The sequence below is a fragment of the Microcebus murinus genome, chromosome 10, assembly GCF_040939455.1.
Source record: "Microcebus murinus isolate Inina chromosome 10, M.murinus_Inina_mat1.0, whole genome shotgun sequence".
NCBI classification, from domain to species: domain Eukaryota; kingdom Metazoa; phylum Chordata; class Mammalia; order Primates; family Cheirogaleidae; genus Microcebus; species Microcebus murinus.
The window spans coordinates 101,490,434-101,503,078 of record NC_134113.1 but is presented as its reverse complement, the minus strand read 5'-3'; the positions used below and the strand labels follow the sequence as shown (position 1 = coordinate 101,503,078).

Genomic DNA, 12,645 nt, shown 5'->3' with positions numbered 1-12,645 from the left:
AAATAGCAAAAGTAAGAAAGGACAAAGACGGCCACTATATAATGCTGAAAGAGAAGATCCCACAAGAAGAATTAATAATTCTTAATATTTATGCACCCAGATACATAAAGCAAACCCTGTCTGATCTAAATAGCATGAGAAACAATAATGCCATGGTAGCCAGGGACTTCACCCCACTGAATGAACTGGACAGATCTTCCAAACAGAAAATAAGCAAAGAAATAATGGGCTTAAACAGAGCGCTAGAACAAAAGGGTCTGACAGACCTCTACAGAACATTCCACCCAAATAAAGCCAAATATACATTCTTCTCATCAGCTCATGGAACTTTTTCTCCAAAATTGATCACATACAAGGCCACAAATCAGGGCTCAAAAAAGTAGAAATTATACCGTGTATCTTCTCAGATCATAGTGGTATAAGATTAGCTCATAGTGGTATAAGATGAGTTCAATTCCAACAGAAATACCACTTCACAAAGTCACGGAAATTAAACAATCTATTGTTGAATGACTCTTGGGTCAAGGAGGAAATACAGAGAGAAATCAAAAATTCTTCAAACTAAATGATAACAGGGATAAGTTTTGATAACAAGTTATCAAAATTTGTGGGATACAGCAATAGCATTCCTGAGAGGAAAATAATAGCATTAAATGCTCACATCCAAAAAACAGAAAGCTCAAAAATCAACAATTTAATAAACAGTCTCAAGGAATTGGAAAAGGAAGAGCAAATCAAATCTAAACCTAGCAGAAGAAAAGAAATAACTAAGATCAAAGCAGAACTAAATGAAACTGAGAACAAATGAAAATCAACAGACTTGAGTGATTTTGCTTAGTAGCTCTCAAATTCTTTCATATCATGACTCCTTCAGACTCTTAAAAGTTATTGAGGACCTCAAAGAACTTTCTTTTTTACTTCTGTTATTATCTGCTTAACATATTAGAAATTAGAATTTTAAAATGTTTGATTGAAAAATAACATAATAAGCCAAATATATTGACATCGATAACATTTTTATGAAAAAAATATTTTCCAAAACTAATTTCAAAAATTTGAGAAGAGCAGCATTTTTATATTTTCACAAATCTTCTTAATGTTTAAATAGCCAGATTCTTATATCTGCTTCTGCAGACGTCTGTTATAATATGTTGTTTGGATTGAAGTGTATGAAGAAAATCAGACCTTATACAAATAGGTAGTGCAAAAGGAAGTAGCTTACAGGCCACTCAGAAGGATCTTGAGGACCCTCAGGGGTTTTCATATCACACGTTTGAGAAACCATCATTTTAGGTCTTTTATGTAAAGTACAGTCCCCAGAGCAGCAGAATAAGAATCTTAGAGCATTTGTATTATAAAATTTTGACCCCATCCCAGACCAATTATTAAGTCATAATCTGCATTTTACAGAGTCCAAGAGTGATTTATATGTACATAAAAGTAATACCAAAATATTATTTGAAGAAATCATTATTTAACCAAGGGACCTTTTAACTGGCATTATAAGTTAGCAAATTGACTTAAAAATATATTATAATAGCATTTATGTATAATTGGCCTTTTTTCTGCCCTTTTGGTTATTGCTTTTTAAAAAAGCAAAATAGTAAGTCAACCTGTAGGATAGATAGAATAAAAAGCTTAAAGAGAATGTAATTGGAACTGTGTTAGAATCCTTAGTATCTATGGCTACTGTAGGTAACATTCACTTGTGCTTTATTTTTCCTCTAAGCTATGAAAATTTAGTTCTGCATGCTCTATAGTCCTTTATTCTGTACCATTATTTACTACACAGCTTGTCTACAAAATATTATCTTCATTTTACCAACTTCCATTCCAATCTTTTGGTTTCTAGTAAAGAATAAAAAGGACCATGTTCTTTGTTACTTTCATAAAGGTTTTCTTATGTTTGGGATGCTTAGATAAATGTGGGGGTTTTCAATAAGTGCGTACACAATACAATGACTTATATACTTATGTAAGCAATATGATGACTTGGTTGAAATAAGTCTTGATGTGTTGTACTTAAGTCTACTTTGGATATAAATTTAACTAATATTTTAAAGTTATATTAATGTCAGTCTGCTTAACAGTTACATGTTTATTTAAAAAAACATGCTCAGTTATCCACTGGAAGAGATCATAGGGCTCCTTAATACAGACACACACACACACACATATCCCAACCTCTCTAGATTTCTGGTTTTCATCCCAGGTCTACTATGTATATGCTGGCTATTAGTAACCAGTAGACCACCACCCTTGACCTACACACACAAAGGGCCTTCTATAGGTTTGGCACTAACTTAGAAAAAGGTTACAAAGAAATGTCTGTATTTAACAGTTGAGGATTACCTTTTTAGGTCTGAAGATCAGAGAATGCTAGGCACTTGAACCATAAGCCCTAGTTCTCAGTTTCTTTGTTTTAACAATTATTCTGTTATTTAACAGCTATTAATTAAGTATGCTCTGTGCGCCAGGTTGAGGATATAGCAGTGAACAAGATATAAATTTTGGTATTTTCCTAAAGCTTTTATAGCCTAGTAGGGAAGTTAGGCATATTGCAGTAGAATTACATTAAACCAAAGTAATATTGTAGACATAATGAAGTAGGAAGTTTTAATCTCCGTGAGAGGGTCAAATAAATACAGTATCCCCCACTAGAACTGAGCCTCTCAAGGTGTTTTGTTTTTTTTTTCCTCTGTAGATCAATTCACTACTACATATTTGACCCTGCAGTGGTACACTGTTGTGCAAATAGTGGCTGATAGCAACATAAATATGAATAAATATATATACTCTGTGTCAGATATTGCATAAAACACTTTCCATGTATTGTGTAGTTTAATTCTTCCAACATCCTGGGGGGGGGGCAGGGGGAGTATAAATACTATTATCTATACTTTATAAACAAATAGTCTGAAACCAGGATGGCTAGCACAAGATTACCATCTAGAAAATAACAGAGTTCTAATCCCAGATCCTTTGTTCATATCAAAATGATATACTGAATCCATAAATGTGTAGTACATTGTCAATCTATGAGCTTAGAGCATTTTCACCTGCGTTAAGTGCCAGTGTAAAGGCGGTAAATGTAGACTATAGTTTAACAGTAATAATTTATAGTGCACTGATGATACATTGCTATGTGCCATTATTCTGTACATTCATTTTAGGTCTCTCCTTTAAGTGTTATGACTCAGAGAGGCCTTTCCTGCCCACTGTATCTAAAACAGTGTTTTTAAGTGTGCACATACTTCTGTTACCTTATCACAGACTGACATATTATTATCTAATGCCCCATGAGAATACAAGTTCCTTGAGTTGGGGTTGTTATTTTTATTCTTTGCTGAATTCTCAGTGCTGAAGGACCGACAAGTTAAAGGTTCTCAGCCAGTATTTGTGAAATGAACTGTAGGAAATGAAACACAATTTCATGTTGCCTGTGGAGGAAATAGGCTCTGAAATTGGATCTGCTTGAATTCAAATATCAGCAATGTGTTTCCTAGCTGTGAGACTTTGAGCAGGTTATTCAACTTTGCTGAGCTTAAAGTATATGTGAGGATTGAATGAGAAAAGACAAAGTGCCTGTCATGCAGTACTTGTTAGGTATGTCCATTATCATTAGCATCACTATGACATGACATGTTTTGTAATGAAATGTCTCTTGTTCTATTATTTTTACCAGTGACAATCAACAAATTGTATTAATTTAAATGTTTAATGAACTTCACACAGAGTCAAGTTTTAAACAGGAGAATGAGCTCACATTTATGTGTAATCTTGTCAATCACTTTGCAAAGTGCTTTATATATACTACCTTATTTTAATCCTTTGTATCATGGTAAGAAGGTAGTATCTTCATTATATAAGTAAGAAAGAAATAGACAGATTATGCATTTTGCTTAAGGATATGCAGGAGAAATAATAGTAGAAAGAAATCAAGGATCTCTTAGTATGACATTGATATAAACCTTAATAACGTTTTTTTCCTTTGCCTGTTTTTTTTAAAACCTTTTTTCTAAACCCCCAGGAAGAAATCTGAGAATAAAAAGTTTATGGAATATGGATAGCATATATATATATATATATATAGCTAGAATTACACTTTTGAGCCCTATGTAAACTTCATGATCCTTGTTTAAGAGAGAGAAACGTCTTAGTTGCATGCTATACTTGTGATTTTGACCTAATTATCTTGAAAATACATGCCACTGGTAATAAGATCCAAATAATAGTAATAATATACTTAGCACAATTTTTGTCTGCTATTAAAAGGATAAAAACTACAGCAAGCAATAACATCAGCTTTTTATATGAAGGACAGTGCATTTGAGGTTAGAGCAGAATGTAAGCGTTCATGTATTCAGAGAGTAATGAGCCTTGGGGAATCATGAGGTAAGCTAATTTCCTTTGATAGAGCTAGTTCGATTTGGTAGGGAGTTTGAAGAGGCTTGTTTTCCAATGGGATCATAAGGTATGTTGAAATTCCTGTGAACTAATGGTTCATACCAGTAAGAATCTGGCTGAATCCAGCCTCCTAACAACCAAGTTAAAAATAATGGGGATTTTTAATTACTTTGTTTGTGTAATTTGACTTTGCCACTGATTCCATTAGCTTTTTGGATTGCAAGGTTCGAACATTCTGTCTGGGAAAAACAGAATTAAAGCTGTGAAGGTAAAATTCCTTTTAGTTTTTATATAACACATTGCAATTCACCTAACTTTTTTTACAGAAACAACTGAGTCTGATTCCTGATTAGATAGGGTTTGAAAAGTTGAGGAAAACTTTTTATTTCTTCAGCAGCTAGAATTTTTTTTTTTTTTGCTATCCTAGAGAATATCCACTGAAATGAGGTGAAACAATCCCTTAATAAATTTTTTTCCTATATCTCTAGTAAATTTGGATTATAAATATAAAAGAAAACCTCACATATTATGTGCTTTATCTTGGGAACATTGTGCATGATTTTCAGAGGCATTTCATTACTCTGTTGTGATTCCATTAAAGGTGATAGCATTCCCAATTTATATGCTAAAGAATAATTATAAAATCCTTATTTCAGACTTCCTCAGAAAAGCTGATTTTCGTGAATACTAAGCTGTAATTCACAAGACAGTAGACTACAGAATAAAAACTGATAGGATATAAAGAGATGGTTTCCATATTTAAATACATTTTTAACAGTACTGAGTTTTCTGGTATCTTGTAAATAGCTTACATGCTAAATGCAAAAGATTCATATAGATATTTTGTAATTGCTGCTTTCTCATAATGGACTATATATGATTTGAGATGTACCTTGAAAGAAGCAATAGGACTCACTTGACTAAAAAGAATAGAAAGAGTATTCCTGTTGGTAGAAGTGTTTATTAAGTATTCAGTGAACAAGTAACCAGTTTGACTGGACTCATTTTGGGACAATAGGATAGAGATGTAGGTAGAAGTTAGATTGTGAGGGATTTACACAGCACATTAAAGAAATTAAAGCACAGTAACATAAATTAGGAATGATACTGAAGTAGACACAGGAAAATCTGGATTCTAGTTTTTGCTTTACCATTGACTAGGCCCTTACTCAATGGAATATAGATTATATTTATCCTATTCTAGGTTCTGAATACTGTAATGCAGTGTATCTAGTAGATGCCTGACACCTATTAGACTAGACTAGACACCCCATTGTCACCAGTTGAATCAATGCATTAATTTTAACTTAGACATAGCATTTATCTTTCTGGGGCACATTTGTCTCATTTGGATAAGGAGGGACTCCTACTTAGGTTTTTTCCTAGATCTGTTATCTTGTGGTTATTATCTTATAGATGTAGAGAACTATTAACTTTTTGAGCATTTTAATCTTTGTGAATTACATGATGTCAGAAAATTGGAAATGGTTAAGTATCAGATGGTTAAATAAAGTCAGATAGTTAAGCTGGCCACAATAAAATACAAATTGCACATGGAGAGGATGGAAACAATGAGGCCCATCTTAAATTGGTCTAAGCTAAAGAGATATGAGGTGTTAGTAGTCAGGACTTTGGTGGTCAAAACTGTAATGCAAAACCAAAAAACTATTTTGAGAGATAATGAAGAAGTAAAAATTGCATTGTGCCTTGTTGGAGATCTTTGGCTGTTATATGAGCAATAAGAGTACTAGTAACAGAAACGTTTACCAGCTGTTTTGTTTTTTCTTTATTAACATTTATCTGTGTTTCAAGAGCTCATACAGGATAATATTATAATAGTAATTAAATACTATGGGAGAAGAAGCATCCAAAAATGATGATCAAGGTTTCTATTCTGAATCATGGAAATAATGGTCATACCATTGAAAGAAATGGGGAAATCCAGAGAAAGGCACTGACTTTAGGAGAAAGAAGAATTAGTTTAGACATGTCAACTGTGATCTATATGTGAATGGTATTTTCATTGTATATGTTGAAAACCCTTGATTTATAGAAAAGGTTGCTTTTTATAGAATTTAGCTATTTGTGCCTATATCACACTTTTGTCTCCCCAACAATGCATCACTTTGGTTTTGTTTGTTTCCCAGTAGAGTTAAAAACCTACCCACATATGTATATCTGATGGACCTTATGAAGCAGAGAACAAGGCGCCTGTTTTCTAGGTCTTTGATTTAGTTAAGCATAGTCCTAAGTAGGCTTGCTCATCCACTTAAATTCAAGGTAGTGCTGCATTTTTGCAGTACACATTGCGTTTCTGAACAATACCTGACATCCTAGACTACTTACTTAGTAGTAGTGAATTTTGTGGAGCTGGAGATCAGTGGCAGTTGCTTTAAGATAGCCTGTTGGAATTAGTAGCATTTCTAACCTTTAGAGAAGTATTCATACCAAATAGCTTGCAAGCCCTTAGCTTATGCTACTGTTTGTACTTGAAGCCTCAGCATATACTGTCTTAATTAATTCAGATCGAAGCTTACAAAATTACAAGGAATAGGACTTTAATCTATTTCCCATTATAACAATGCAATGAGCAGTGCTTTTTCTACTATCTTTGTTAATGCCATAAAGAAAAATCTTTCCTTAATTACTAAAATCAAAGTCATTTTTTATTTGGGAAAATCAATGTCTTTATGCATATTGAGGCTTCTAATATAAGGGAGAGGAAGAAGTATTAATTCTTAACCACTTCTGAACACTACTTCACAACTATTTATTTTTTTAAATATACTATGAGAGAGTGATAAGGCAGTTTACCTTAACATCACCATTGTTTACACTGGATAAACAGAGGAACTATTATCTCCACTTTTCAAGTAAGTTTAAGGGATATGGTCCAGGTCACACCAACTTAGTATATGATAGGTTCAGCCGAGAACCCAGCTCCGCTGTTGTGATTCCTTATCCAGTGTTCTTTTGGCTATATATTCTGAGTTTACCTTTTGTTCATTTAATTCAACACCTTTTTTATTTTAAAGTTCAGTTTCAACATGATTAGAGGGAAGGGAGTGTTTTGATAAATAGATTTCTAGTATATATACAGGTAAGCCTCCAAGATAGGTTTTGATAGGTCAAGGAGGCAGAACTTGTGCTCTATAGTAGGTGGAGCATTGAGCAAGTAAAAACTTCATCTTGCTTGTTCAGGGATCTATTACTGTTGACAGAGAAGCAGAAGGAACAGTAACTGAATAGTTTCTCTGCTATTCAGCATGTAGTTTTGTCTGAAGGGCCAATCTAGAATAAATAGCTTGTTGGCTGAGCGGAGCAAACTTACGTCTGAGAGTTGGGGAAGCATGGCTATTATTAAACAAGAAACAGTGCTTCTGTCTGACTTTGATGTCTGCCTTCCTTATGCTGTGGGCTAAATTTATTCTACTAATTTACATCATATCTATTTTCCCCTTATTTTCCTCTAATGAAAACAAGTCTGTTTTGCCTTTTCGCATGGATTTTTCAAAGAAAGATTTTTGTTCAGTATTTGTCATCATAAATTCTCATTGTTGCTGCTGCCCTCAAAAGGATTGTATAAATGAGGTGGGTAAGAATTTCCAGTATATATAAAGGGTTTATTGTAGCCTTTTTGATGATATGTGTGGAAAGTTTCAGTTAAAGTATTGAAATTGTTAACTGCAGAATGCTTTTAAAAATATTTAAAGTTCCTGTAATTGAATTAATTTGCACCATATTTTGTATGAGGAAGAGATAGGCTTTTCTTAATTCTAAATGATTAGAAAAATTTTACCTTTATGAAGAGATAGTTGAATGTTACCCTAACACGTTTGAAACTTAAGCTTTTAAAAAGCAAGTGCGGACAATTTTTACGATCTGGAAGGTTGAATCAGAGACTACTGTGTTGTGACTCACTTTTATTTTTCTAGCTAGAAAACATAGCATATAGAATTCAAAGTAAAACTCAGTCTATAAAATGTGTGTAGGTGGTTTATTATTTTGTTAGTTCAAATAAAGCAACATACTTGATAAACATTTATCTATATCAAACTCTTGATTTGCTTTTGTAGAGTCACAATTGTTTATTTTTCTCTCCCACTTAAGATTATGCAGAAACAGGCTTTGTTTCTTGTAATGGATGTACACTAGATTCTCAAGAAGTACTTACATTGAATATAGAGAAATAAGCTACTATCCCATGTCAGAAAACTCAATATGGTATGATTGCCTAAAGAGAACTTCTGTAAATTAGAAAAGTAAGGGAAGAAGATTTGTAGAGCCAGTGAATTGCTGGCTCTAGAGGAGTAAGAGGATTATGTGTCCTTAACAAACTTTGGTTTTGTTCTGTTTAAGATATTAGCCAAATTTATCTACCTAAGTACTGTTTTATGTTTGTGGTTTGAACCTCGTTCAGAATAGGTGAGCAATACTTTGCTTTTACTGTTTAGAATAGGACTCAGTGGGGCTAAATCAGGGAATAAGGAAAGGGGAGTGATATTTAGAGTATTGTTGGGCTTTAAGTTGATCATATTTGTTGAAGTATATGAACTAAAAGAAAATAAGATGAAGTCTTTCATCATAAAAACATTTTATCATTGCTTTGTTTTGTCCAGTGCTTATTAAATTCATGTTTTAGAATAATCTAGACCAACTTTTAAAAAAGAATACATTGAGTTCTCATGTCTTTAAGAACCAGAAACCTAGAGTATGTTGAGTATGAATATATCAAAATGTGTAATTGTTTATTTTAAGCATCCTTCTTTTTTGTGGGTTACTTTTTTGTAGGGTCTGAGGTTTCATACTCCACAACTTTCACTTGGTCATCTTTAATATACAATAACTATATATTCTTCTTATGATTCAGAATTCCTTTGCTAGGTATTTTTGATAATCCTGGCTTCCTGATGGTTGCTGGTGAAATTCCTTGTTCTATTTTTCAGTATCTAAGTGGGTAGCAGTAAACAGTCTCTTAATCTTTTAATTCCAGCTGCTGGACTGGTAATGTGTATCTCAGTTTTATTGGCTACCTTGGCACCTATAATACATTTTTTAAGACAGCAGTATCTGAATATCTGAATATGTTGTATAGCATTGGTATCAAATTTTCTATACCTAAGTCATGGCTATAGGTTGAGAAAAGCAGTATAACTTTGAAGTTATACTGTGCACAGTTACTGATTTTGCTGTATCTTGTCTATTTTGTTCTATATAAGTAGGAATTCCTATTTGTAAAGTCACGAATGTATATATGTTTGCATGGATAGGATTATGTTTTCTTTATTAACTTAATATGTAAGAGTTTAACTGCCAGTAGTCCAAATACATTCCTCTGAAATGTATGTGCTTATGGAAGAAGGAACATTTTTCTTCATCAAAAATTCTATATTCTCTTTAGCTACTTTTCTATAACATTCATAAAGTTTATGGAATTTCACATGTTTCTTGTAGAAAACCAAAACCAAATATAAAACAAAATACAGCTATCCCTCAGCATCTGTGGGGGATTGGTTCCAGGACCTTGACCTCCCAAAGATACCAAAATGCAAGGGTGCTCTCAAGTCCCTGATATAAAGTAGCCCATAGTATCTGCATATTAAGCTATGCAAATCCCCTGTATATTTTAAATTATCTCAAGATTACTTACAATACCTAATGCAGTGTAAAGGTATATAAATGCTGTATAAATAGTCATTATACTATATTGTTTAAGGGATATTAATGAAAATCTGTACATGTTCAGTGCAGTTGCAATTTTTTTCCAAATATTTACTATCTACCGTTGGTTGAATCCATGGGTGTGGAACCCATTGATGCAGAAACCTTTTAAGTATATGGGTTTAGCTTTAGGTTCAGGTCTGCTACACAGTTTTTTTGGCACTGAAGTTAGCCCTAGATGTAGAATTCCCCAAACCAGGTCTTTGGAATAATACAGTGAGTAATTGATGAGGATTATCCAACTTTGGGTAAAACTGTGGTATTTAAAGAGCTAATCATTTGATGTATTTCATTTAGATCTGTGAGATTATATACATCTCTGTGATTTAGTAGATCATTACTAAATTGCTTTACTGTTATCTGTCACTGAGACTATAGATGATTATCATTTATATATATTCAGTAAACTTTTTTTTCTGAACACTTTCTTCTCCTGACTCCCTTTGTTTTATCTGTTTATAGACTTATAGTACTCCTTGGGCAACATCTCAGTGTAGCTACTTCAACTCTTAACTCATGTGGTCACTTAGATGGGGTGGGAATAGCTAACTGTGGTTTTTTTTTGTTGTTGTTGTTATATCTTTTGTTGTTGTTGTTGTTGTTCTTATATCTTGTGTGCATTTTCTACACATTCCTGGAAATTTTATTTTTAAAGAATTTATCCTTTATGAAGCTTCAAAACTATCACTGTGGTGCTGCCACATAGTATTGCATATAATACTGGTGGTAATGAGTTTTCTTCCAAAATTAATTACAAAGCTTATCTTTCATATGGGTCTGATATATTGCTTTTCATTTTATGTTTAATTTGTGCAAGCAATTTGCCATTTAGTTATCATGCCAAAATAATACAAATCCTCAACTCTTTCTATACTAGTTGAGTTTGTTAAAGAATAATGCTTGCCAAACTAAGCATGTGAATTCATGCCCACACATAGGTTTAGTGTTCAAAGTAGTGAAATACTATACTTATTAATATGTTAGGGAGCAAAGTTGAACAAAAGATCTTCTAAACCAATTAAAACATTTGGCCTTATTTTTAGCCAATAACTTCCTTTACCTGAAACAGAACAGAAGATATTAAGACCGGCCTAAATTTTTCCATTGCCACATATGGAAGTAAGTAACTACACTGTCAAACTGTTCCTTCTTTTTTTCTCAAGAGGAACTACATTGCCACTATCCAACTCTGATCCTGCGTGGATCAGCTCCTTTAGGCAAATGAAAAAAAAAAAAAAGCCAGCATAGTAAGAAGGCAACCTATAAGGACCTTAATTGGAAATTTAAAAAACAAAGTTCAAAGGCCCTGCTTTCATTAATGTGTTTCTGGTTTTTTTTATGGTTTTCAGGGGGTGAAGCCAGCCAGTTTTGACAAAGTCGCAATTCCTGAAGTGAAGGAAATTATTGAAGGATGCATACGGCAAAACAAAGATGAAAGGTAAGTTGCCTCTTTTCACCCTTATGATGCTTGAACAAAAATCTACAGCATAATGTGCTCTGAGTACTACTCTCAGTCTCAGGTGTGTTTAATACTTATGGTTAATTTCTTCTCTATTTATGCCATGTAACATTTTTAAAAGCAAAGTTCTCTCCATTGAGGTTATTCAAATCAGATATACTAGAACACTATAAAAATGGGGTTTTATAGAGTTTTAAGTAAACCAGAACCACCTTAAAGATCGCCACCACATTCCATGAGAACTACTTACATCAGCATGATTTATAAAACTCAAAAGAGCTTAGTCTCCAGCACAGCAAATCTGTTCCTCAGTCCTTTACCCACTGAATTCTAAAAGGTGAAATAAAATCTTTGCTTTTGAAAATCAACTCAACTGTGCAGGTCTTGATTTGCTATCATTGTGCCAGAATTCAAGAAGAGTGAAACATCAAAATTCCTTTGAGTAAAAAGAGAAGACTTCGCCCCAAGGCTTAGGAGGATATTTGGCTTAGTCATTTGTACTAACAGAGGACTTTTCTCAGGAGTGGCACATATCTGATCTGCCATATAACTGATTCATCACCCTTTAGGCATGGCAAGGGTCCAATGTCTGTTTTTGAAAAATAACTTACTGCCGCCCCCCACCACCACCAAAAAAAGAAAAAGACCAGCTGGTACAAATATAAATTGTAAGTTGAGCATAATGTACAGCCTGAAGATGAGACCAATAAGGTATATTAACCAAAGTAAAGAATTCCATATCTCCACTTCTCCCATCTCATTCTTTTCACAACTTTGTTATTTGGAAGAGCTAAACATCATGGTCTTTAAGACTTTTGAGTAGAAATTTAGTTTGAGTTTCTATTTTTATATATACTGAGTTCTTAATCTCTTTAAGAACTTTTTCCCCCTATAAACAAAGGAATATTTGTTTTGAGTCTTCGAACACATTACACTGTTTTTTTTTCTAGATGGAACAGTTTACTAGATTACTGGTATTTTGAAACCATTTTATCTAGAAAAAATTATTTCACAATCAGCTTTCTGCTTGCCTAGGACTGCGTTTCCCCGAAAATAAG

At 33.3% G+C, this 12,645-nt stretch overlaps 1 protein-coding gene across 18 annotated transcripts in view; it reads left to right on the top strand.

The window, feature by feature from the left end:
• Positions 1–12,645, top strand: part of WNK1 (WNK lysine deficient protein kinase 1) — a 151,575-nt gene that overhangs the window by 88,213 nt on the left and 50,717 nt on the right. For all 18 annotated transcript variants that reach the window (XM_076007817.1, XM_076007816.1, XM_076007815.1 and 15 more), the window contains exon 5: positions 11,478–11,566. In XM_076007817.1, coding sequence (XP_075863932.1) covers positions 11,478–11,566 — 89 coding nt within the window. The remainder of the gene's footprint in view (positions 1–11,477; positions 11,567–12,645) is intronic.